The following is a 27,693-nucleotide window of genomic DNA, read 5'->3' as shown; positions in this document are numbered from 1 at the left end:
AATGACTTGTAGGGCTTGATTCATTAAGTGAAAAATACCACGTCTCTGATTTTCCAATGGAAACCGTTTAAATGTTAATCATCCAGAACCAATTAAAGGTTACACCATATTTATTCACATATGTTCACCCCTCGAACACACTCCCCCATCCTGTTTTAATTTTGAGAAATAAATACAGGATTTTTTCCCCCCTGCATCATTTTCCATCTGGCAGGCAGCATCAAAAGTAGACCTCTGAAGGTTTGGTAAGAGCAGTTTGAGAGATTTTTTTTCTCCCCCTCTATTTTTTTATGCTAAACAACAAGCTAGCACACTGGAGCTGATTTAAACCCTTCCCCTAAATACTGTACTTTAGTTGATCTTTTATAATATTTACATTTAATTTTATTGTTCTTTAATTGTATACTATGTGAGTTTTATCTCCTCGACTAATTCTAAGCTTCTCAAGAGCAAGGTTCGTATTTTGTACCTCATGTCTTCCATGGTCCCTAACAGTGTTAGACACCTAGTGAATAAATAATTTTTGAACGAATAACTGAATGACAAACAATAACAACACAACTGCTAATTGGGCATTTAGTATTTTTACAGACATATTTTACATATATGTCTTTTACATATATGTCATATATATATATATATATATATATGAGGACTGGCAATTATATAGATAGATAGATAGATAGATAGATATGAGGACTGACAATTAAGTTCATGAACTCATCCTAGAAAAAGTGATATGTACCTCATTGCTGAACATCACTGTGGTCACCTTCAAAGTCCTCCCCTTGGGAAGCTATGCACCGATGCCAGCACCTAGTCCACCCTTCAAAGCAATTCTGGAATTGCTCTTTTTCTGGAATGGCCATCAGAGCCGTCGTCATATTACCCTTGATGTCCTGAACGTCATCAAAATGTCTTCCTTTCAATATTTCCTTTATCTTTGGGTAAAGAAGTAACTGGGGGCCAGATCAGGTGAGTAGGGAGGGTGTGCCAATTCAGTTAAAAACTCCCTCACATACAGTGCCGTGTGAGCCATGAATTATTGGTGAAAAGTTCAGATCGTTTCCATCTAACTTTTTCTTTTAAAGATTTTACTGGGGGATTGAGGAAGGGGAACAGACAAGTTGTTGTCCTTTTGTTCTTCAGTCTAGTTGTGGAGGACATCACTTCACTGGCCCATGTTGGTATTACCACTGAGCTCTCTTCCCGAGTGAGGCAGTCGCTCGCCTGCCACTGGACAGCCGCTCACAGCGGCTCATGGCAGCTCATGCTGGCTGCTGGCCACTCACCGTAGCTCACGGAAGCCCACTGCAGCAGGGGCTGCAGCCTACGCCATCGCCGGTAACTCACGGTAGCCCAGCTCCAGGCCGAGCTGTTATTCACCATCTTAGCTGTAGAGGGTGCAGTGTCTCTGGCCCTCATGTGGGATCCAAACTGGGGCCGTGCTGCTCAGAGCTGGCGTCCCAAGCCAACTCTTAAACAACGCGCCACTCGGAAGACCCTTCATCTAACTTTTTTATGCAGCCTTTTCAGCACTTCCAAACAGTAAACTTGGTTAATTGCTCATCCAGTTGGCACAAATTCAAAATGAATAATCCCTCTGATATCAAAAAAGGTTAGCAACATCGTTTTGACTCTTGAGTTAGACTGACAGAACTTTTTTGGTCGTGAAAAATTGGCTGACTTCCATGGTGCACTTTTTTTTCTTTTTTTAGCTGAGCCATCCTGCCACCTGTTGTCAGCTCGGCAGCAGCTCAGCTCGGGCTGAGCATCGACCCACTGTTGCTCAGAGCTCGCACTCTTGAGCGAGCTCTTAACCAACTGAGCCACTTGGCTGACCTTTCCATGGTGCACTTTGACGCTTTGTTTCAGAGTCATATTGGTACACCCATGTTTCATCACCAGTGATAACATGGCCTAAAACATCGTCTTGCCTCTCCAAAAGGTCTTGGTAAACTTCGACTCTCCTTTGCTTTTGTTTATCGGTGAGCTCCTTCAGGACCATTTTTACACACACCTTTCTCATGCTGAGATTTTCAGTTAAGATTTTCCTAACTGTTTCTCTATCAATGTTTACTTGGTCTGCTATGCTTCTCACAGTCAGCTGACAGTTTTAACGCACAATTTGATGAATTTTTGCAATGTTTTCATCAGTTCTGCTCATTATTGCCTGCCCTAACCTCTGTTCATCAGTGATGCATTCTCTCCTCTCAGAAAACTGTTTAATCCATTTGTATACTGCTTTTTTCTTCATGGCATTATCCCCATAAACTTGGACTAACATGTCCCTGATTTCACTTCCATTCTTGCCAAGTTTAACAAGAAGTTTAATGTTTGTTCACTGCTCTACTTCAAGCTCAGACATTCTTGCAACGGCACAAAAAAACACGTAACAACAATAATGAATACCACTCACCAAGACACCGCCACACATTGATATGAACTCAGCTGTGAGACACTGATATACCAAGGTTATGAAACCGCACCGAGCTGTTTGTACAGTGCTGCCAATGAAAGTGTATGGTAGCAAGTTCCCAAACTTAATTGTCAGACCTCGTACATGCACAGTTATATATATATATATATATATATATATAATCTAATTTATTCCTTACACATTACCCTGTGTGACAAATGTTATTTTCATTCCGTAAATTAGAAAGTTGACAAATAGAATGGTAGGTAATTTGTCCAAGGTCACACAACCAGTAATGATCAAGGGGAAAAAAAGAAATATGACTGAATCAATGTTCATTGGCTTCTAAACTCTATACCCTTAACCATTTAGACAGTCCTTATTTTTTAAAATTTAGGTATATTTTTACATGCTTTCGTAAATCTTAACCGTGGTTACACATGATAATTATCTTATGGAACTTTGACCAAAACATACATGTTTAGGGCCTGCACCAGCCCTCTGAATCAGAGCCAGTAAAAATCCTTGAGCATGCAAATGAAAGAATGGAAAGACACATTAACTTGGCAACAATATGCAGGTTGGAGTGGAGGGAAGAGACATTGAATGTAGGGAGACCAGAGAGGAAACTTTCATGGTGAACTAGTTATAAGGGGATGAAGAGTTAAACAAATATATACGCTCATGCATGTCTATCCTGCTAGAAATTTACTAACAACAGCTCTTGGCTGTTTATGATATAATAGAGAGCTTTCAGGAATAAACTGCAGGCCAAGAAAAACAAATGAAAGCCTAACTCAGTACAATCTTAAGGTCTCATATTGAATAGCTAATCTTCCAGGATTTGATAAGTAAGAAGACAACAACCTCTTTAGGGCAAGAGTTAAGGCAGAAAATTGGCTCATGAAATGTTTTCCCAACCTCCCCAATCCCCTCCCTCCCTCCCTTCCTTCCTCCTTCCTTCCTTCCTTCCATACATCCGCCACTTACTGAGCTCAACCAATGTGCCAAGAACTATGCCAGACAGTGGAGATATACTGGGAGAACAAGCTAATTGTGGTCTTTGCCCTCACAAAGCTCACAGATCATGGAGGAGTAAGACATTAAATAGGCAATAGAAGTGCTGCTACAAAGGGAGTGGAACATACACAAGATCTACCTGGCAGGGACTTGGGCACTAAAGGAAATGTCCCCAGAGGAAGTTAATTTTAAGCAATGACCTACATGATGAGTAGAAATTAGCTAAGCAAAAGACCATGTGGATGTGTGTGTTTTCTCTTGCCTGAAGGCTGGACAATTGGCAAAGTCACACAGGGAACCTTGTAGGCAACGTTATAAAGTTTGCACTTTATCCAAAGAGCAATGGGAACCGCTGAAGCAGTTTAGTCAAAGGAGCGATATACACAAAATTATGTTCTAGGACGAGTACTCCGGCTACAGTGGTTGGACTGGAAGGGGTCAAAATTGGAAGCAGATCAGATTTTAAGGTGTTTAGGAATGAGCAAAAAATAAAGTGGTGACACAAGTATAAATACATAAAACAGAAAGTTAATTCTCCAAACATGAAAACAAATAGCCAAAAATATAATAAAAATCCCAATTACATGACAAATCAAAGAAATGTAAATTAAAATGAGATAGCATTTAAGGTTATAAATAATGACAATATAGGAGCTTTCATGCCTATATTAAAAATGCCTACATATTTTCAGTAGGACTGAAATGGATGTAAATTTTGGAGGCCAATTTAGCATTAAAATCAAGTTAGTTTAAAATTTAAATACTTTTTTACCTGACAGTTCTGCTTCATAATTTTTTTACTAAGGATAAAACTGAGATGTATGTAAAGATAGAACTACAAGGACACTCAACACATCATATGTAACCTAATTGTGTAACAATGGTGACTAAGCTAAGTAATGTGTTATATGTTAAAAGATGAAATACTATGAAGCTACTGGAAATCAGGTTACATAATAATACCCAATGATAGGGAAACAGTTATGCTATATTGTTAAGTTCAAATGTAGGGTTTAATGCAGTATATAGAGCATAAACTTATGTTTGTGAAATATATACGAGTATATATTTGGATACTATACTTCTACATGTTAACAGTGGCTGGAAAGTTATGGATCAGTTAAAACAGCATTGAGGTGTATGTAAGAGAGAGAGAGAGAGAGAGAGAGAGAGAGAGAGAGAGAGAGAGAACGTTTAAGCAAAACACATTAGCTATCTCTATTAGTGTTATACAATAAGTGTCATTTGTAAAGAGGGAGGAATAAACCTCCCAGCTACAATTTCATTTTAACTAAGATTTTGGTCATTAATACACTACAATGAATAATGGTGGGGAAGAATTTCAGACCCTATGAGAGACGAGTGAGAAAGATATTTAGGTAAGGTAGATGATTCTCAAACCATACCACATAGATAGCCATTTATTCCATCTACCCCATAGGCTATACCTGAGCCTATGAAAAGAAGATTTAGATAGAGTTGGGAATTCTCAACGTCTAGATGGTAACTGAAACCCTAGGAACTGTAAGTTTGCAAGAGGAGAATGTGCAGTGAGAGAAAAGAATAACCTGATACAGAATCACAAAGAACTATAGTACTAAAGTGCTATGTCTAGGAAGAGTTGTCCACAAAGGCAAAAGAAACCAAATAGGTAGAAAGAAAACAAGGAGTGTCCATGGAAGCTAATGGCAGAGACAGTTCAAGTAAATTGGTCAGTGGGGACAAATGCTATTGAGGGATCAGTAAGATGAAACAGTAACATAAAACAAAGGGATGTGGGGCCGGGCGAGTGGCGCGATGTTTAAGAACTGGCTTGGGACGCCAAAGGGCCCGGTTCGGATCCCACATATGAGGGCCAGTGACACTGCCCTCTTCAGCTAAGATGCTGAACAACAGCTCAACCTGGAGCTGGGCTGCTGTGAGACGCCGGTAACAGCGTAGGCTGCAGCCCCTGTGGCAGTGGGTTGCCATGGGCTACCGTATGTAGCCAGCAGCCAGCGTGAGCGGCCAGCAGCCGCAGTGAGTGGCCGTCCAGAAGCCAGCGACTGATCTGCTTCTCCCGGGAAGAGCGCAATAATGGTGCCAACTTGGGCCAGTGAAGCAACGTCCTCCACAGCTAGACTGAAGAACAAAACGACAGCAATGTGACTGTTCCCCTTCCCCCAATTCCCCAGCACTGTTCCCTTCCCCCCAATACTCCAATGAAAATCTTTAAAAAAACAAACAAACAAAGGGATGTATATTACATTTAGCAGCAAGATATTCATTTGGTGACTTTGGAAAGAACACTTTCAATAGTGTGGTAGTGGCAGGAGATATTTCAGAGAGTTAAAGAGTGAATGGGGTTGATTAAATACAGTGGCTTAAATATGTTTTATCTCTGCTCTTGTGATATCCCACTGAAATGACAGTCAAAGAATAAAACATTATAAACCCACAAAGACATAGAGAATGGAAAAAGAGATGTCAGCAACTAAGAGATTTTCAACAAATGTTTGGAAGCTAGAAAGGGATGGATGAGTGGTAACCAACAACAGACCAGAGGAAGCTGGACCAGGAAGCCAACAACATCAAGCTGACTTAGTGCCACAGACAGTTGAAAGTTTGTGTGAGGAACAGCTAGACCTCAAGATTCAATGAACCAGAGACTACCCCTCCCTCTTCTTGGCAGAATACCTGAGGTTTACTTCTGCAGACTTTGACACTATACTAAAGGCAGTTTTAAAACCCTCAGTTCTCTTTCCCTGCTTGCCTCCCAGAATGATGGCAACCAGGCTTATACCCTTCACACGTCACCAGAAGCAGAAGATTGGTGGATTACTTCCAGTGGAAACTGACCCAAGAGAAGACACCTACAGAAATGACACTTGGGGTTCCCTTAATAAAAATGTGGCATCCTGCCTTATAATCCTATAGCAAAGTACACCAAGCAACAAACTGTTCCCACCACCTCAGATGTTCCAGTCACTTTTAAGTGGTTAAATTAAACAGGCAGCCAAAACCTTACCAGAACTTTAGAGAACGACAGAAACGAAAATAAACTAACAGAGAAAAGGAACCTGGAAGAAATGAAACAATGCAGAATTTAGAAGAAAACTTTTATAATAATCACTAATATCCTTAGGAAGATAGACAAATAATTTGTGCCCACGAAACAAGGGCAGAATGCTAAAAAAAACAAGCAAAGGTCAAGAAAGAGTTCTAATAAATAAAAATATAAATGCTGATATTAAAATTTTAATAGACTGGATAAAGAATTAAGGAACCATCTTAGATAACAGAACAAGACAAAGTCATGGAAAATAAGAAACAAAGATTTTAAAAGTTAGAGGGAAAAATCTAGGATGTCCAACATCTGACTAATTAGAGTCCCAGAAAGAGAGAATGGAGAAAATAAAGGGGAGGAAATTATTAGTGAATAATACAAGAAAATTCCCAGAAGTAAAAGTCACTAATCTTCAGATGGGAAAAACCCACTTAGTGCCCATCAAAAATGGATGATAAAAGACACACACCAAGGCATATCTCAGTAAAATTTCAGAAAAAATGGACTAAAGACAAGACCTTAAGAGCTTCAGATTTTAAAATAGTCACATTTGAAAGATAAAGAATTAAAATAGCCGTGGACTTCTGAAGACAATACTAGAAATTAGGAGACAATGCAGCCATGCCTTCAAAATTACAAGGGAAATTTATTTTCAACCTATGAAATGTGAAAATAAACTTTAAATATTTTATTTTTTATTTTTTTTATTGGGGAAGAGTGTGTTTTTCCAGGATCCATCAGCTTCAAGTCAACTAGCTGCTTCATTCTAGTTTTGGAGGGCGCAACTCAGAGGCCCATGTGGGAATCAAACCAGCAGCCCTGGTGTTATGAGCACTGCGCTCTAACCAACTGAGCTAATCGGCTGCCCTAAATTTTAAATATTTTTAAACAGAAAGTTCTCAAATATTTACTTCCCTTGTACTCTTTCTTAGGAAACTATGAGAAAATTTCTCCCAACAAAACTAAGGCAGTAAAATGCTACATGAAGGGGATATCAGGCAGAGCCCAGTGGAGTTCCTAATTAGGAACACAGAGCTAAGAGTCCAGGGAGACTAAATTGGCTGGAGTTCATAGGGCAGAGTACCAGAGAGGAGAAAGCTGCACGGAGAGAATTTTGGAGACTTACAGAGGGTTCCCCAGTATTCAACAAAATACTGATCAACACATACATGTGAGGGAACTGACTAATGCCAGGGAAAGAGCCACCCAAAAAGATTAGAGGGAAGAATCCCTGGTGCTCACTCACACGGGGCCATGAATAATGTATGTTCCTACCAGCCATACTGGAAAATCTCATGATTCCTGGGGCACTTGTTAGAGTACTCAGAAGGATTTGCTTCAGTAGTGGGGGAAAATTTCCCCTAAACTAAACACTACTCTGATCCCACCTAATAAATCTTGAAATCAAGGCCTAAAAGAATCAAGCTATTTTCAAGTAACTGTGTCCCAGAACAAACCTTGAGAGTATTTATGGGAATACAAAAATAGATGGCACCCAATAAGATAAAATTCTCAATGTCTAGCATCCAATCAAATATTACCAGACATGTGAAGAAGCAAGAAAATATAAGCCATAATGAGGAGAAAAAGCAATCAGTTGAAACTAACCCAGAACTGACACAGATGTTAGAATTAGACACTAAAAGAGTTATTATAACTGTATTCCATATGTTCAGAAAGCTAGAAAAAAGGCTATATATGTTAAGCAGAGATATTGAAGCTATAAAAAGACCCAAATTGAACTTCTGGAGATGAAAACTACAATATCCGAGATCAAAAATACACTGGAGAGGTTAACTACAGATTAGCCATTACAGAATGTTAGTAAATTTGAAGACATATCATTAGAAACCATCAACATGAAACATGCAGAGAAAAAAAGACTAAAAATACATGAACAGAGCATCAGTGAGCTGAGGACAACTTAAAGCAGCCTAATAGACACGTAATTGGAGTCCCCATAAGAGAGGAAGGAGGCAGCATAAAAAACATCTGAAAAAATGAAGGCTGAAAAATTTCCAAATTTGCAGCAGTTGTTGATATCCAAAACTGAGGGGGGGGGGTAAGCAAAAATAGCAATATATGGATGTTATTTAGAAACATAAAGATTATGCCAAAAGAAACACCTAATAGAGCTGAAATTGCTTGGCTATTGAAAAAGTGTAGACTATGGCACTAAATGTCCTAGGTTTGAATCCTGCTTCTTCCCCTTACTACTTGAGTGACCTTAGGCAAGTCATGCATCCTCTCTGAGCTTCATTCTCTCATGTGTAAAATGGGTATAATAATAGTGTCTATCTCATAAGATTATTGTAAGGATTGAGTTGATATTTATAAAGGCTTAGAATAATGCCCAGCACAAATAAATGCTCTATATTATTATTGTTGGAGAGCAAAAATCGAGTTGAGGAGATTCTTTCTTACAATATAACTATTAGTAATATTTGACTTTTTAATATACGAGTATTACTTTAATATTCATATTTTAAATGTTTAAGAACTGTAAATTAGAGGTGAGGAAATGGAAAGTCTTTCAAGAAGTTTGCTGTGAAGAGAAAGAGGAATAGGACAATAGCTAGAGGAAGTATGACATAGAGGAAAGTTGTGGGTGTTATATATTTTTTTAGATTGGAGAGACATGAACGAGTTTAAAAGTAGATGTGAGACTTTCTCGGCAAGCTGCTAGCCTTGCCCACATTACACTCTTTCTTGGACAACTCTTGGGGATCCACAGGCCCCAGGTGGGTGGCAGTTGGCCTCAGTATGCTCTGAGACTTTTGTTGAGTAGCTCTAGGCTCAGCACCAACAAGAATCTACATTAACCTGGTGAACACTCATCCCAACCAGGTGACTCCCTGAGACCCTGCCTCATCAAACTCACATATCACAGGAAGCTCTATCAGCAGCTGAGTCTTACGGGAGCTGGCAGTCAGCAGAAGCCTCAGGATGTCCTGGGCTTTTTGTGGATGTACCTCAGGCCTGGTACTAATGGCAGCCATCCTTGGTCCGCAGTGTGGCTTTTCCTACGCGCCTCCAAGTCCAGCACAGGCAGCGACCAACCATAGATCAATTTGTAGCTTCAACCAGGTAGTCCCCACCCACAAACAGTGGTTGACCTTGGCCTGCACCAAAGCCCCTCCCAAGAGGCCCCAGAACCAACATACTTGGAGGTACGCTTCAGATCACAGCAGAGTACCACCCAATTAGCCCCACAAGCAGCACACCCAAAGGGTGGTCTCAGCAGGCACCAGAGCCCACTGGGGGAAATCCCGCTCCATGGGGTAAGCCCCCCCCTCACACACACACACACAGCAGCCTGCAAGTTGTGGACATGGACAAACCCCACAACCAGTCAGCCTGAGAGTCAATCCCACCTACTGGGATTCCAAGCACAACCAAGGCTCAACTATAACGGGAGGGCATAGACAACCCAAACAAGGGTCACTCCTGGAGCACCCAGAGCAGGTGACCAGAAAGACTGTGCCAGGGCCCCACAGGGCACCTACTACATAAGACCACAGTGGCCAAGACTGGGAGACATAGCAGATCCATGTAGGAACAAACACAGAGAGGCAGCCAAAATGAGGAAACAAGGAAATACATCCCAAAAGAAAGAACAGGAAAAACAACTTCAGGAAAAGAATGCAACGAAATACAGGCAAGCAACCTACCAGATGTAGAGTTCAAAACCATGGTTATCAGGATGCTCAACAAACTTAGTGAGAACTTCAACAAAGAGATAGAAAGCATAAAAAAAGACATAAAAACCATAAAAAAGAACCAGTCAGAAGTGAAGAAGACAATAACTGACATGAAGAATGCATTAGAAGAAATCACCAGCAGGCTAGATGAAGCAGAGGACCGAATCAGCAATTTAGAAGACAAAGTAGCAGAAAACACCTAATTGGAACAGTAAAAAGGGAAAAAAAATTTAAATGAGGATATGTTAAGAGACCTCTGGGACAACATCAAGCATAACAACATTCACATTATAGGGGTATCATAAGGAGAAGAGGGGAAACAAGGGATTGAGAACCTATTTGAAGAAATTATGATGGAAAATTTCCCTAACCTGGCAAAGGAAACAGACATACAAGCCCAGCAAGCACAGAGAGTCCCAAACAAAATAAACCCCAACAGGCTCACATCAAGACACATTATAATTAAAATGGGAAAGTTTAAAGGCAAAGAGAGAACCCTAAATGCAGCAAGAGAAAGGCAACTAGTTACTTACAGGGGAGCTTCCATAAGATTATCAGCTGATTCCTCAACAGAAACTTTGCAGGAAAAAAAAGGGATTGACATGAAATATTCAAAGTGATGAAAAAAAAAAGGCAGGAACCAACAACCAAAACTACTCTACCCAGTAAGGCTATCATTTAAAATTAAAGGAGAGATAAAGCGCTTCCCAGACAAGAAAAAGCTAAAGGAGTTCATCACCACCAAATGAGTATTACAAGAAATATTAAAGGGGCTTCTTTAAGAAAAAGAAGCAGAAAAATTTTAAAAAGAACATAAAGGTGAATAATAAAATGGTAATAACTATGTACCTATCAATAATCACTTTAAATGTAAATGAATAAATGAATTAAATGCTCCAATCAAAAGACATAGTGTAGCTGAATGGATAAGAAAACAAGACCCATACATATGCTGTCTACAAGAGAACCACTTCAGATGGAAAGACACACACAGACTGAAAGTAAAGGGATGAAAAAAATGTTTCATGAGAACGGAAATGAAAAAAAAAAGCTGGGGTAACAAAATAGACTTTAAAAAAAAGGCTATAATAAGAGACCAAGAGGGACATTACATAATGATAAAGGGATCGAGCAATCAAAATGAAAAATAAAAATCATGTGGACGTATCAATTGATGCCAAAAAAGTGTTTGACAAAATCCAGCATTCAATTATGATAAAAACTCTCAGCGAGATGGGAAGAGTGAACATACCTCAACCTAATACAAGCCATATACCACAAACCCACTGCAAACATCATACTCAATGGGGAAAAACTAAAAGCATTCTCCTTAAGAGAAGGAATAATACAAGAATGCCCACTTTCACCACTTTTATTCAACATTGTATTGGAAGTCCTAGTCCCAGCAATTAGACAAGAAAAAGAAATGAAAATCATCCAAATGGAAAAGGAAGAAGTAAAATTGTCATTATTTGGGGATGACATGTTACTATAGAGAGAGAACCCCAAAGATTCTACCAAAAAGTCTATTAGAACTAATAAATAAATTCAGTAAAGTAGATGCATACAAAATTAATATTCAGAAATGGGTTGTAGGATTTCCAGTCAAGATGGCAGAGTAAGTAAACGCTATGCTCACCTCCTCTCAGGACCACATCAATTACACCTAAACCACAGAACAATCATTATTGAGAATCACCTGAATTGTAGCTGAATCGCAGCCCTTCAACTACAGATATACAGAAGAAGCCACCTCAAGACTGGTAGGAGGGGCAGAAATGCGGAAAGGACTGGTCCCACACCAATGTATGACTGCTAAAAATTGGGCGAGATAGCTCGGCTGCGGATGGATGTCCTCCCCTGAAGAACAAGAGGTCTCCAGCCTCTTCCCAGCCCAGGACTTCAGAAGAAACCCAAAATGCTAGTTCAATGGGACGTGTGCATCCATATATTCATTACAGCATTGTTTACAATGGCAAAGATGTGGAGGCAGCCTGGGTGTCCAGTGATGGATGAATGGATAAAGAGTAGGTGGTACATATATACAATGGAATATTGATTGGCCACGGAAAGCAATGGGTTCTTGCCATCTGCAGTGGCACGGACGGACCTGGAGGGTATTGTGCTGAGTGGAGTAAGTCAGAGAGAAAGACAGATGCAATGTGATTTCGCTTTTATGTGGGATCTATAAAACTCCCAGAAGAATACATAGGCAGTAAACTCTCAGACATCACACTTAGTAATATTTTTACTGAAATATCTCCTCAGGCAAGGGAAACAAAAGATAAAAATAATCAAATGGGACTACACCAAACTGAAAAGTTTTTGCACAGCAAAGCAAACCATCAACAAAACCAAAAGACATCCTGTAGAATGGGAGAAGATATTTGCCAATGATATATCTCATAAGGGGTTAATACGCAAAATTTATTTAAAAACTCATACAACTCAACATCAAACAAAATAAAATAATGAACAGTTCAATTAAAACATGAGCAGAAGACCTGAATAGACATTTCTCCAAAGGGGACATACACATGACCAATAGACATATGAAAAGATGATCAACATCACTATTCATTAGAGAAATACAAATTAAAATGACCATGAGATATTATCTCATACCGGTCAGAAAGGTCATCATCAATAAATCAACAAACAACAGGTGTTGGTGAGGATGTGGAGAAAAGGGAACCCTTGTACACTGTTGGTGGGATTACCAACTGGTGCAGCCACTATGGAAAATGATTTGGAGGTTCCTCAAAAAGTTAAAAAGGAAACTACCTTATGACTTAGCCACTCCACTTCTGGTATTTACTTGAAGAAATCCAAAACACTAATTCAAAAAGATATATGCACCCCTATGTTTACTGCAACACTATTTACAATAGCCAAGATATGGAAGCAACCCAAGTGCCCATCAATAGACGACTGGATAAATAAATTGTGGTGCACATACACAATGGAACATTACTCGGCCATAAAAAAGAATGAAATACCATGTGCAACAACATGGATGGACCTAAAGGGTATTATATTAAATGAAATAAGTCAGATATAGAGAGACAAATACCATATGACCTCACTTATATGTGGAACCTAAAGAACAAAATAAACAACAACAACAACAAAAGCCACAAAACAGAAATGGACCCTTAGATACAGAGAACAAGTTGATGGTTGTCAGCGAGGAGGGGGTTTGGGAGCTGGGTGCAAAAGGTGAGGGGATTAAGAAGTACAAATTGGTAGTTACAGAAAGTCATGGGGATGTAAAGTAAAGCATAGAGAATATAGTCAATAATGTTACAACAACTATGTATAATGCCAGGTGTACTGGAATAATCGGGGGGATCACTGCATAAATTATATAAATGTCTAACCACTATGCTGCACACCTGAAATTAATATAAAATAATATTGAATGCCAACTGTAACATTAAAAAAAAGTAGATGTGAGGTCAACTAGAGAGGGAAAGAAATTGAAGCTATAGAAAAAAGAAGGCATGTGACCAAATCACAAATGAAGGGAAAGCTCTTCCATTATAACCAGAAGGAAGGTGTTAAGTGATGGATGTGGATGTAGGCATGCCCAGAAGCTTGGGATGAGAAGTTAGGGAATTTATCATTTCATACCTATCACTCTGTCTGTAAAATAGTAGGTAAAGTCATTTGCTGAGCATGAGCAGGAAGGTTTCAGGGTTGGAATTTTGAGTTTAGTACAGAAAATTTGAAATAGCCATTATTGAAACAAGGGAAAAAGGAAGCTGACCAAAGTAACACAGAAGGATTTCAGGTCATTACCAAAGGGCCAGGTGAGATTAGAAGCCATACATTTGTGGTGTAGTAGTACCAGCTTCTTTGGTTATGTGATTTTCTGCAGCAGGGTTCTGCAACTCAGATATGGGCATGAACAAGTTGGAAATAGTTGAGCTGACTCAGGGTTGGTGTTTTACCAGGTTGGTGTGAAAGGACTGTGGGGCGAGGGACCTGGGGATATTGAAAAGAGAGTAGCTGAAGTGAGAAATCACAGACCCTAAATAGACCAAAGAAAGAAGTGAAGACAGTAGGTAGCTGGTAGGCAGGAGTCAGGACTTAGAGGTCCCAATGAGGTGGAAGAATAAATGGACTGGAAGAAAAACAGACAACCATAATTACAGAGGTTGTAGTCAGAAAGTGGGATGTTTTAATTTATGATTTAATTGTAATTCTGAGTGATGGCTGAGGTTCAACGTGTGGACCATGGAAGTGGGTGGATGAAGAGGGGCAGAAGTGTGGGTCACTGAAGGAGGAGATGGCAAGGAGCCAGGAAACTAGGTGGCTAGAGTATGATTAGATGGGTTGGCCACGGGAATGCTGCTAAGGTCGCCGAAAATGATGACAGAAGCAATAAAAAGGAATATTGTGAACCTGGAGCCCAAGCCTTCAGTGCACAAGACTGGGATATAAGGAAGGTCAAATCTGGCCTCATGAACCCCTGTAGTCCCTTGAAGCCTTGGTGACTATACCGAATAATGTTTTACTTTTAGACCTCAGATTCTTTGCAAATGAAGAACTTGGTAGGCTGCAGAGACAGAGACTCGTGCCAGGAATCCACAGGGCAATCTACCACTGAAGCTTAGTAAAATCTTCAGGTGGCAGCTGCTACATGTGCCTGAACAGAATTAAGTGACTTTAAACTGGACCCTTTTTATAAGAGCAGGCATGTCAAAAGACTGTAAGCACCCACCTCTCAGCAATATTTTTTGCAGACTGGAGAAACCGTGCTTGGTCATTTTCCTTCAGGATATGCTCAGCTTGATTGATGAGGACTGTTGACCTTTCAAGACACTGGCGGCAATTAGCAACCTGCTGTGCCAACTTTCTCAGTTTCATAACCTTAAAGGAATTAGTAACAGAAAAATAGGAGAAAACATCCAGGGATAATTAAAAACAATAAAACAACATGAAGGGAATCTGCTGCATAGATTCTAAAAATAAGGCCTATGAATATTAATATCCAATGGCCCCTCTACTAACCACTCACCTCCTCACCCTATCCTTTATGTCTGTCGGGCCAACCTCTCCTCCCACCTACAGGCCGCTTACTTACCCTGCAGCACACTCAGTCATATACTGTAGGCGATCTACCTCCTCTTTTTATGGATAACATTAATTTTCTGATCATAAACACAATGCATGCTCATATAGAAAATAAAAAGTATAAAAAGAAACCTTACCACCCAGAGATCATCATTGCTTACATTTTATTGTCAATATATTTTCATATATATATTTAATAAAAAGCACCTTTTCTTTATGAGTATCTACATTTCTATGTATATATTTCTCTAAGTATCTTTACACATACCTGTGTGTTCACAGATCTGTGTTCTTGAAAGCTTCAATTCCTATGTTAGTTGGAACCACCCAGCATGGCACAAGTATTAGTCATCACCACAGGCTCTCATAACTTCTCACACTGTACACACAGCATGAGCTTATAATCACAACACTGCCAGCAGACCAATAAGCCTAAAACCATGTAGATGCATGGAGGCTCACACCGGACCTTGATGAGGATTCTTCAGTTCCCAGGCTAAAAGCCTGGAAGTACGCTCTTTCTCCTTCTTCTTTTCTGTTTAATTAGTCAGTGATTCCCACCATTTCCTTGCTAGCGATGCCTGTTATGTACTTCCATTCTATTTATGCTGTCACCTCCCCAGTTTAGGTCTTCATCAATTCATACCAAGAATCATTCCATAAGCATCCTAACTTACTTCCCTGGCTTCAGTATCGTCCCATTCTGATGAACCCTGCACACCTGTGTCATATCAATCAGTTTTCTCCCTTCCTAAGAAACTAGAATGGTTTAGCAATGTCTTTCAAATTAAACTCAAAGTCTCTATCCTGCATTTATGGTTCTTCCATTATTCTGGCCCACATTTGTACCATTACTTTTTTTCTTTTTGTATTGACTTATAACATACACATAGTAAAGCATCCAAATGTGAAGTGTACCACTCAATGATGTTTTGCATGTACATACACCCCTGTAACCACCAGCCAGGTCAAGAACGTTTCGAACACCAGAACAGCCATCACTTTAATTGGGCTCATAACACTAGGCCAAACATTGCTGCTTCTTTGCCTCCCTCCATAAAAACTCATTTCTTCTTGCTTTCACGATCCAAGTTCAAACTGGAATCATCAGGATGAAACTTGGGGCATTTGTAAAGTCAACTCTGCCTTGACCTCCCTGGAGTGCTGTGCTTTACCTTTGTTTCTTTGATTTTCACAGCAATCATTTGCTTCCTCTGCTGGATGATCTCTACCAACTCGTCACATTCTTCCATAAGTTTTGCCTCATGCATAGCAGTATTCACCTGCCAAGAAAGTCCAAAATATTACAAAGTGATTGCTGCCTTTGTCCCCTGCTAGCTTCAAAGGTTCGGACTGACAGCTAAGCATGCACAACTTCTTCCATACCTCCCTCATAAGATCCACTCCTAGAAGAAGGGTGGAGGTGATGATATTAATGATGCAAGGGCATTGAAGCATCACAGATAGGAAGCTCTCCGGCCTCTGGTAGATCATGATGGTTAATGGAAGGCTGGGCAGAAGGACAGATGAGATGGGGGCATGTTATTGCCATTGTGCAATTCCCTTTACTCCAGCACCCTGTCCTCCTGTTGTTCTTTTGGAAAGAGGGTAAGGAGATATAAGTATGCCAGGGAAAGAGGATCCCTCTTCACAGGCACAATAATATTAAGATAACATAACAACAACATATTGGGTTGTCAGAAAAGTCATGATGTACTTTTTCTACGTTTTTCGTTGCAAAACTGCATCATGACTTTTCTGACAACCCAATATTTCTACCATCCTAACAAAAATGTTTGCAGCTTTCCTTGTTCCCTTCTAATTTTAAAATATATAAATGTGCAGCTGTATCTTCACATTAAATATGTGCATGCATAGATACATTTTCACATAGTTGTCATCATGTCTTAGTAGATAATTCTCAGCTTGGGTTGTCCAGTATTGGAATGCCTTCCCTATTTTGGAATACTGGCTAGCTACATGAAAATATCTCTACTGCAAAAATCAGGGTGGGGTTCGAAAAAAAAAGTCACCATTCTTCATTATTTTTCCATGTACTGATTTATGTTTCTTCCCATCCCTACTACTACCAATATTAGATGGTATTCTTCAGTTTCCAGGCTAAAAGCCTCCAGGAAGGCAGAAATGAGAGCAGGGGATCTTTGGGCTAGTTAAGTACAAAGGGAAAGGAAGGGGAAATCAACTTATATATTTTAAGCACTTGGAAATTCGTTTATCTATTTGTTTATTGAGCAAACTTCTACTTACTTTTCCAGACCCTACTCAAAGATCATGACCTCTGAAACTTTTTGTCACCTGCTTGGACAAAATCTTCCCTTATGTACATTCCTATGACACTTTATATATATAATTCAATTATACCATTTAGTGCCTCATATCACAGGAATTTATTAGTTTGCCTTTCCTGCTGAAACATGAATTCTGGAGGCCAGGGATTGTGTCTTATTTGACTCTATCTCCAGCATGGGGAGTGGCATATGATAGATGCTCAGTAAATACTTGTTGCATTGAATTGAATGGTGGGGGGAATTATCTCACTGCTTGCTAGGCATGTCCACGTAATTACTCCAGTTACCCTAAACTCAGTATGCCTAAAAACAAACTCATCATCTTCCCTCTAAATCTGGCTTCCACCCCTGATTTCCTCTTTCTTGTTAATGTTGCTGTCATTATTGCAGTTACCTGTGACTACTACTTCTCCCTCATCCCTCACATAAATCCACAGCAGTCCCAAAGACCTGCCCTCCTTTTCTTTTCAATTTCACTGAAGTTCTTCTGGTAATACAGTGAGGCTCTGAGCCAAGGGACCAAGAAGTTGAAGCCCTTATAATAATAGCCTCTTGGGCTATTATTGTAAAAGCCTCACTAATTCACCCCCTAGCTCCAGAATATTTCCTTTGCTGCCCACCCTCATAATCCATTCCATACCCTGAAATCAGGAAAAATCAGCACCATCTTTATCATCAAACATGTATTAAACATCTCTTGTGCATGATGCATTATGCTCAGGCCCTGCCCTCAATGAATTTGCAATCTGGATGGGCAAAAGCTACCTAAATATAAAACAAAAAAAGTAAAGGTAGCATAAACTAAATACCAGTGAGTGATGTAGACTATATATAATCTACAGAAATTGAAGGGAAAGATCACTGTTGGTGGGGAAGTGGAGAAAAGATACCTGAATGAAATGGGACTTGAACTGAGTCTTAAAAATGGATAGGACTTACATAGATGTAAAAGGTCAGAAGTGGCCAGCTGAGTGGCTCAGGTGGTTAAGAGCATGAGCTCTGAGTAACAGGGTCGCCGGTTCAATTCCCACATGGGCCAGTGAGCTGCGCCCGAGCTGAGCTGCCGCTGAGCTGCTAACAGGTGGCAGGATGGCTCAGCTGGTGAGAGTACGTGCTCCTAACAACAAGGTTGCCGGTTCGACTCCCTGCATGGGATGGTGGGCTGCCCACCCGCAACTAAGATTGAACATGGCACCTTGAGCTGACCGGCCGTGAGCTGCCGATGGGTGGCCGGATGGCGACTGGACTTGGAGCTGAGCTAGCTGCGCCCTCCACAACTAAGACTGAAGGACAACAACTTGGCTGTTCCCCTTCCCCAATTCCCCAACACTGTTCCCCTTCCCTAATTCCCCAATAAAATCTTTTTTTTAAGAAAAAAAAGGTCAAAAGGAGAAAACAATTTTTTAAAGATTTTATTGGGGAATTAGGGGAGGGGAACAGTGTTGAGGAAACGGGGAAGGGGAACAGACAAGCTGCTGTCCTTTTGTTCTTCAGTCTAGTTGTGGAGGACATTGCTTCACTGGCCCGTGTTGGTATTATCATTGCGCTCTTCCCGGCTGAGGCAGATTGGTCACTGGCCACTGGACTGCCACTCATGGCAGCTCTTGGCAGCTCACACTGGCTGCCAGCCACTCACGCCGGCTGCTTATGGCAGCCCACTGCAGCTTCACTGAAGCCTACGCCATCGCCGGCGACACACGGTAGCCCAGCTCCAGGTTGAGCTGTTGTTCAGCATCTTAGCTGTAGAGGGCAGTGTCACTGGCCCTCATGTGGGATCTGAACCGGGGCCTTGCTGCTCAGAGCTGGCGTCCCAAGCCAACTCTTAACCAACGCGCCACTCGGCCGGCCCAAGAAGGAGGGACATTTTGAGCCAATCTAATGAGATTGAACCTTGTTCTTTAGACAATATGGTATCTTTGGGAAGTATTTTTGGGAAAAGGAAGATAAGATGGTGGGAGTTAACTTTGTTAACTTTATTTAGTATTAAGATGAACTGGGATTGATTTGATTGGGGGTAATCGCAAGCTTGGGGATGATTTATGAAGCTATTGTGATGTGAACAGAGGCTATTCAAGACGGGTAACAGGAATAGAAAGGAAAGGTCCAATATGAGAAGCACTTCTTTGCCTGAAAATCCTCAACTGGACAGCAAGCTCCTAGACGAAACTTCTTATGCCATTTTATTTCTCCCACTGTAACAGGCACAATGCCTTACACACAACAAACACTTAAGAAACTTCTACTGATTGATTTAGCAAAGTGAAAAATCAAGATAAGAATGGCAAAATTTAGTAAATATACTATAGTAAGTGCATTTTGTGGAGAAAATGTAGATTGAGGTGAGGGATCTGGGGTGGGGTTTGGACAGTTGCATCGGGAGAGATATAACAGCCAGGCACAACTAACAGTGCAGAAAGTTGGCTAAAGAGGCAAAAATCCCAAACTAAAGGTAAAGCAGTGACATTAAAATCTTTCCATGTCAAGAAGCAGCCCAAAGGAGCAGGATCCTTATGTGTTTTCTGAACAGGAAATACTCCAGGGGGAAAAAACTGTCTTCATGATGTGAATAAAACATCTCAAATTGCTGGAAGGCATTTGAAAGCCCTGGTATTTTCCTTGTCTGCAGTTTTCTTTGAAAACACAGTACAGTATTTCACTGGCTTTTTAACCCTTAGTTGAAAACAACAGGGGTTATCTTGATAAGTATTCTTGGTTGGTTAGCTGGTTGGTTGATTTGTGGAAGACTCCAACTCTTTCTTCGCCCTTTGCTTGTTGGTGTGGGTCAGTGGGTTTGACTAAATGGCTTTACGTCTGTGGAAAAATCTATCCTCCCTGAAAATATCACTAGGGTAATCTTGGCAACCTACTTCTGTAAATCTAGCCACCCCGAAAAGACTTTTGGGCAGTTTCTGATGTGTAAGACCGAGTCTCAGCACCAATGTTCCAAAGCCTAAGCACCAGATAACACAGGCCTTCCTGTTCAATGTCCAGGTCTTCTTCTCTGCTGTGTGTTCTTTTCTTCCAAAAGATGGAACGAATTTGACTTGCTCATTTCTTTCCAACTTCTCACCCTACTCTGTTTCCCGAAGGTCTCTCTTATCTCACAGCCCAAAGATTTAACCCAGAGTCAGACCTAGTCTTCTCCAGTTTTCACCCTTCCCGAACACAAATATACATGCACCGTTTGAAGGATTTTTCTGCTGGTTACTACAAGAAAATAAATATGTGGGAGTTTACAAAAGCCACAGGTTGCAAAAAGGTTTAAGAGACAACAAAAAAGTTATTTTGGTAGTTGTTACTATTCCGTATTGAAATGCAAATGGACTAGACCTTTATACCATTGTTTTTTTTCAGAGAGCTCATTTGATAGTTTCTTGGGAAATCTCCCACACACTCATTCTATAAGTCTTTTATTCCTGGGTTTAAAGTTTATCAGCCTTCCCTCTTACCCACCCCCATGAGAAATGTCCCCATTCTTCCCATCCCCTCAGCTCAGTCACTCCCATCAGTCACGCAGAGCCCTGCACTGGCGTTCAGAAGGAACTTAGATTTCCTGTTCAGGTGGAACAATATATATGAAGTAGTGGATAGGCCCTATACCCAAACTCAAGTGAAATTCATTTATAGGGTAATGCAACTCCTCATTGGCATCTCCATCCCAATGCCCTCCACTCTACACAGTCAATGCCAGCCTAGTTTATTCCCTGAAATCTGCTGAAATTGATCTTCCCCTTCCACCTAGAATATTTTGAAATGCCACTTTAAAAGATCATTTTGGGGAGTTTTTATTTCAGCAAACATTTATTGAGAGCCTACACCACATACAAGGCACTATGCAGGTTCCTAAGTGGGACAGAATGATGAAAAAGACTCAGCTTCTGACTTCAAGGCACTTACAGTCTAGTGGAGAAGAAGAGTATGAATTCAGCTAATTACAATTTAAGGAACAGTAGAACAAGTAATGTAATACAATACAAACAAAGCTCAATGAAAGCACAGAAAAGGGAAGACAAATTTTGTGTGTGCAAAGAGAGACAATCAGAGGATTGGGGAAGGTTTCATGTAGCTGAGCTGGTGTTGTAGAATGAGCAAAGTCTTGGGCACACAGAAATGAGGTTTAAGGGGATAGAATTCCAGGCAAAGAGAATGATATGTATAGCATGAGCAAAGGCACAGGCAGGCAAGTTGAGAAGGCGTTTGGGTAAAGCAAATCTGCCTGACAGATGCAAGGGAGGGAAGTAAGGCTAGAAACGGAGGTTGCGGACATGTTATGGAGAGCTGCACTGTCCTTTTGTGTCTTTGAGTGTATCTGGATAAAATATCAGGATCTTACCACTGTAATAACACTTTAACCATTGTTAACTAACACCTTCGTTGAGAACAAGGTGGAGAGAAAGAGTAGGCATGGTACTAAAAGAAGTAGAAAGGCAGAACAAACTTCTGACTTCCCATTATGGCCCAGGACCACTCAGGTGACTATTACCCCACTTTCTCAGACTCCACAACATCAGAGAAAAGAGACTGAGGTTGGCTTCATTCAACCTGCAGTCAGTTTCAGTGCATAGGAGATGAGATGGAGAAGTGAGAGGTAAATTGAACAGCTAAGGGATTATCAAGGAGATCTTACCAACAGCTTTGTCACCTTACTGAGCTGCAACGAGTTCATTACTCTCTTATAACAACACATTCAAGAAAACACAATGTTCTCTTTCTATAGTTTTGGGTTTTTCAGATTCCTTAATTACAGTTAATTAACAATACTGCATTGTATACTTGAATGCTGCAACTAGGAGAGTAAATCTTAAATGTCCTCATCACAAAAAAGGTAGCTATGTGTGGTGATGGATGCATTAACTAATGTTGTTGTGGTCATCATTTTCCCATAAATATATATCAAGTCATTACATTGAATGTCTTAAACTTATACAATGTTATATGTCAATTATATTTCAACAAAGCTGGAAAAATAAGAAAACATGATGTTTATGAAGCAGATGTTATCACCTACAGTGGCAGCATCTAAGCTAAGGTGTTAATCCAGATAATACTTTAAAGGGCAATAACACACACCCTACCGCCACAGCCCTTTGGATCAAAGTTCAAATGTATAAAAGGAAGAGGGACATGAGACAACCTTCTTTTGGTTTTCTAAAGCAAAACAGTGCACATTTCAAAGATGGTCCTGCCAGCTTTACTTAAAAATAACTAAATCAAGCTCCGCTGTTATTTTTAATGGATTTTATGTTTCTTTAGATTTGGGAGGGGTGGGGAGGGTGGTTACTTAAAGCACTAGGGGATATTTAAAACTATTTAATAAGATTTTTTAGTCCCTTGTACTGGAGTACCTGCAGCTTAGGAGGCAAAAAAAATTAGTGAGGCATAGTGAACAACTTAGTGCCTCAGTGCCTAAGTTTATTTCTTTGGCAGGGGTGGGGGTGAGGGGTTAGGGCCGCAGAGGTAGGTGGAGGATGGGGGTGTTGAAGTTATAAAGGAGTGTGCATGGGGAGGTGGCAAGCAGGCCATCCTTAGATGTGTAAGAATCTTTGTATGTTGGGCTCAGGGATCCTGTCAGCTTGTGGGTGCTTACAATGTGCTAGGCACTGGTCTAATTGCTTCATATATTTTAACTCATTTACTTCTCCCATTAACCCTATGAAGTTGGCACTATTATTGTCATTGCCATTTGACAGAATAAACTAAAAAACACAGAGGTTATGTAACGTGTTTCCCCCAAAATAAGACCGGGTCTTATATTAATTTTTGCTCCAACAATCTACATTTATTCATGTACAAAAATCTTCATTTACTCAAACAGTCATGTCTGGCTGACGATCTTAACTGGGGCTTACGTTTGGGGTAGGGCTTATATTACGAATATCCTGAAAAATCATGCTAGGGTTTATTTTCCAGTTAGGTCTTATTTTTGGAGAAACACAGATTTTTGCCCAAGGTCATATAACTACTAAATGGAAGAGCCAGGATTTGCACCCAGGTAGTTTGGCTTTTGCCCATGACTCATAACCACTGTGTGTGTGTGTGTGTGTGTGTGTGACAGAGAGAGAGAGAGAGAGAGACAGAGAGAGACAGAGACATAGAGACAGAGAGAGACAGAGAGAGGGAGACTGTGCTCACAAACATACTTCTTCTCACAGAGTTGCCTTTCAAGATAATCAAATTCCTTAGGGTTAACCATTGCAAACGTTTTGTGGAGTTCCTTCCTGAATTTTCAAAAAATACACAGCATAAAAATTCATATAATGTAACATTTAGAAATCATATAATGCACGCACACATACATGTACGGACACACAAACATATTCCATGTTTATTTTACTCTGAGTCTAACTAATAAAAATACTGGCAACAGAGGGAGAGGTCAATTTGCTCCATATACATGCTTTAGGAATTGCCCTGTGCCACGAGGCAATTCTCTGTTGTTTTTAGAGTCCTTTCTCCTCAGAGATTAGACCTCCAAGCCTTTGTATCCTTGCAGTTAGTTAGTTTTCCCCCCATTTTCTCTTTCTACATAACTGCTTAGAACATGCAAGAAAAAAAGTGTGGGGGGGTATAATTTAGGTTTTCACCTGGTGTTCTATTTATATAGCTATAAACCCTACAGGAGGAAATGAGGCAGAAACCTCCTCCCTATCTCTTCAGAACCACAAAATAGTTAGATCTATATAAGACTGAAGAAATCATTGATTTTAGCCCCTCACTTTACAGATAGAAATATGAGGCCTAGAGAGAGGGGCTTACCCAATATATTACTGATCAGTAACAGAGCAAGGCTGGACCCAGATCTTTTGACTCCCCATCCAGTGTTCTTTCCATGGGATTGCTTCATTTGTAGAGCACAGCACTTGCTTATAAACTCTTCTGAAGATATGAAATTCTCTCGATCTCACTCTTGTGTATTTATCCTAGAAATATGAACATTTATGTCTATACAAAAAGCGTACATGAATGTTCATTAATAGCTTTATTTGTATTTGTGAAAAACTAGAAACAACTGAAATGCTCTTCAGTAGGGGCATAGATAAACAAATTGTGGGACATCAGCAATAAAAGAATAAAAAACTATTGATACAACAACTTGAATGGATCTCAGGGGCATTATGATGAGTGACATAAGTAAATCACAATATGTTACATAGTGTATGATTCCACTGACATTACATTCTACAAATTACAGAATTATAATGATGAAGAACAGACCAGTGGTTGCCGGGTGGGGGGCGGGCAGATGTGACTATAAACAAGTAGCACAAATGAGTCTTTTTTTTTTGGGGGGGGGGTGATGAAGCTGTACTGTTCTAATTATGGTGGTGATTACACAAATGTATACATGTGATAAAATTCATGGAACTATGCACCTTCCTCCATCCCCCAAAAGGTTGAGTGCATGTAAAAACTGGTGAAATTCAAATGAGGTCCGTAGTTTGCTTAGTAGAATATTGTACCAATGGCAGTATCCTGGTTGTGATAGTTATGTGGTTATGTAAGATGTTAACATTGGGGAAGAGTAGGTGGGTGAACTCTCGTATTATTTTAGCAAGTTCTATGTGAGAATAAACTTATTTCAAAATTTAAAAGAAAGAAAACTCTAGAAATCCCATAAAATTTAGGCAGGTCTGGTGAGCCAACATTTATGTAATTTTCTGAAGCTATGACTAATAGATCTTCAGGCCTTTGCTCAAATGGCATCTCATCTACTACCTCCCTCTGTACCTTAGTTTATTTTTACCCGTAGCACTCATAACCCTTAATAAAAATATGCATTTGTTGATTATGTGTTTCCCCAGCTAGAATGTAAGCTTCTTAAGGTTAAGGACTTTGTTTTGTTCACTACTGTATCCCCAACACCTAGAATAGTGCCGGGCAGACTGTAGATATTCAACAAATATTTGTTGAATGAATGGATGAATGTGAGTGTGTTGGCCCTGAAATAAAGCATAATGAAAAACGATATACTACAATAGGTTACATTTCTCCATTACACGAGACCAATTTCCTTTCCATTTTCTTTTTACACAATTACTACTCAAAATGGTAATTTTGTTCTGTCATTTTACGTATTGTTCGTCACATTATGAAAGATTTGGGAAAATGTTGGAATAATAACCTAGGTCTGAGGAGAGCACATATTCTGAAATGGTTCCTTACCCAATGTTAAAAGAAAGAAAAAGTTACCTCTCTTGGGTAATAGGCTATACCTTATTCACCCTTATAATGCATAAACCATGGTACTTACAACAGCTAGCCACCAGAGGGTACTGTTTATTCAATTATCCTTTCTCAATCCCTACTGTGTACCAAGCCTGTGCTGGGTATAAAAAAGTGGGCAAGACACAGTACCTGCTCTCAGAGTTTACAGTGTGGTGGGGAGACAAATTGGTGCTCCGGGTACACAGGGGAGGAACATGTGAACCGGATTACAGAGAAGGGGAGAGAAGCATAGAGCATGGATAATGGCTTCCTGGAGGAGGTGATGCCTGAGCTGAGTCTTAAGGGACAAGCAGTAGTCAGCCAGCAGAAAAGCGGGGGGGGGAGCGTTAAGTTCTGTGAGAGCAGGCTCCATGTTCAGGTTGCATTCCCAATGCCTGGCCCAAGGCAGAAATATGCTTAAATATTTGTGGGATGAATTAACAAAGTATAAAGTGCAGGTGGTAAAAGGGCATACTAGAGAGATAGGTCGAGTCCAGATCATGAAGGGTCTTAAAAATCTTTATCTTAATGGTGATGGGGGAACAATTGAAAGGTTTATGGTAGGGGAGCGATAGGTGGGCTTTGGATTTTAGCAAGCTCATTCTCACAGAAATGTGGAAAATGGATTGGAGGAGGGCAGCACGAGTCAGAGAGACCAGTTAGGAACTGTGGTTTCTGAAATGAATGTGGCATGGTCACAGCCTCTGTCTTCAAGAAGTTTCCAGTCCAACGAAGGCAACAAAAGACATAATCCGGTAGTTCCACTACAGTAGAGCAGAAAGTGTAATAGAGGTGTGCACAAGCTACTCTGCCCAAGTCCATGCAGCTAGTGGGGTGGCAGAGCCAGTACTAACACCCAGGTTTCCTGATTCCTAGTCCGTGGCTTTTCTCCAAGCCCTCCTTCTCACTGCCTTTCACAACCACAGACTTATGGAAGGGCAGGAGAGCAGGGCAAGCTCACTGAAAGATTATGCCTTCTTTCACATTAGACTAGACTGTGGGGAGCATTTAGCCCGTCTGTACTCAAGTCTGACAGAAGCATCCCTCCCCCCAGACGTTTGTTTCTGGAAGGTGGCTTCAGCATCCCGATCCCCGCTAGATACACAAAGAGCGAGGCATCTTTGATGGGGGGGGGGCCAAGGAAATTCACACTCTGACAGCTAAGGTCAGGGAGGGCATCATTCTGAGAAATCACATTCTTTCTGAGAGAGGGGACTTCGGATGACAATAGGAAAATACACAACCTGGCTCCAAGTTCAGAAAAGTCACTAGAAGAAGGGCCCAAGTGCAAGAGTGAAAACAGCTGAAGAAGAGCCTATATTGCTTTTTAGCTGCAGAGAGTGGAGGAGCGCGGGGTAGGGAAAGATGATAAAGCACCAGGAACCTGAGAACATATTTCCATGGGTCCCAACTACCTCATGCATCAGGAGAAACTAGAGCCAAGGGATTTCTATGGGGGAAATACCAGGCTGGGGAAGGGGACTGTGAGGAGAGCCCTTGGTCAGGTTATCTTGTTGTAAAGGGGTTTGGAGAGAGAAGGTGAGGGAGAAAGCACAGGGGCTCTCTGGGAAGGGTTCCCTGGAAGTCCTGGGGGCGGGGGTTATCGTTACTGAACCAAAAACCAAAATTAAAGGTGGAAATATTGTAGTTAAAAGAATGGGGTTGGAAGTCAGACAGGCCCAAGTTAACCTGATTCTGCTGCTTACCAACCACCTGTCTAGTCTGGGCCAAGTGATCCAAGTTTCCTCTTCTATAAATGAGGATAATATCAGTACTTAGCTTCATAGGGTTTTAAAATGTCTATTAAATTAAACAACAGAAATAAACCATCTAATACACTTTTTTATGATATATGATAGGTAGTCAAATATTTGCTTTTGGTTTTGTTTTGTTTTTACTACTAGTACGATGCTG

At 40.5% G+C, this 27,693-nt stretch overlaps 1 protein-coding gene across 4 annotated transcripts in view; it reads right to left on the bottom strand.

Annotated features, from left to right (window-relative positions):
* MID2 (midline 2) overlaps positions 1-27,693 on the bottom strand; it is an 85,598-nt gene that overhangs the window by 12,556 nt on the left and 45,349 nt on the right. For all 4 annotated transcript variants that reach the window (XM_019662456.1, XM_019662457.1, XM_019662454.1 and 1 more), the window contains exons 4-5: positions 16,441-16,548; positions 14,913-15,061 (exon numbers count right to left, since the gene is read on the bottom strand). In XM_019662456.1, the coding sequence (XP_019518001.1) occupies positions 14,913-15,061; positions 16,441-16,548 (257 nt within the window). The remainder of the gene's footprint in view (positions 1-14,912; positions 15,062-16,440; positions 16,549-27,693) is intronic.

The sequence above is a fragment of the Hipposideros armiger genome, unplaced genomic scaffold (genome assembly GCF_001890085.2).
Source record: "Hipposideros armiger isolate ML-2016 unplaced genomic scaffold, ASM189008v1 scaffold_377, whole genome shotgun sequence".
NCBI lineage: Eukaryota > Metazoa > Chordata > Mammalia > Chiroptera > Hipposideridae > Hipposideros > Hipposideros armiger.
This window is presented reverse-complemented; position numbering and strand designations above follow the sequence as displayed.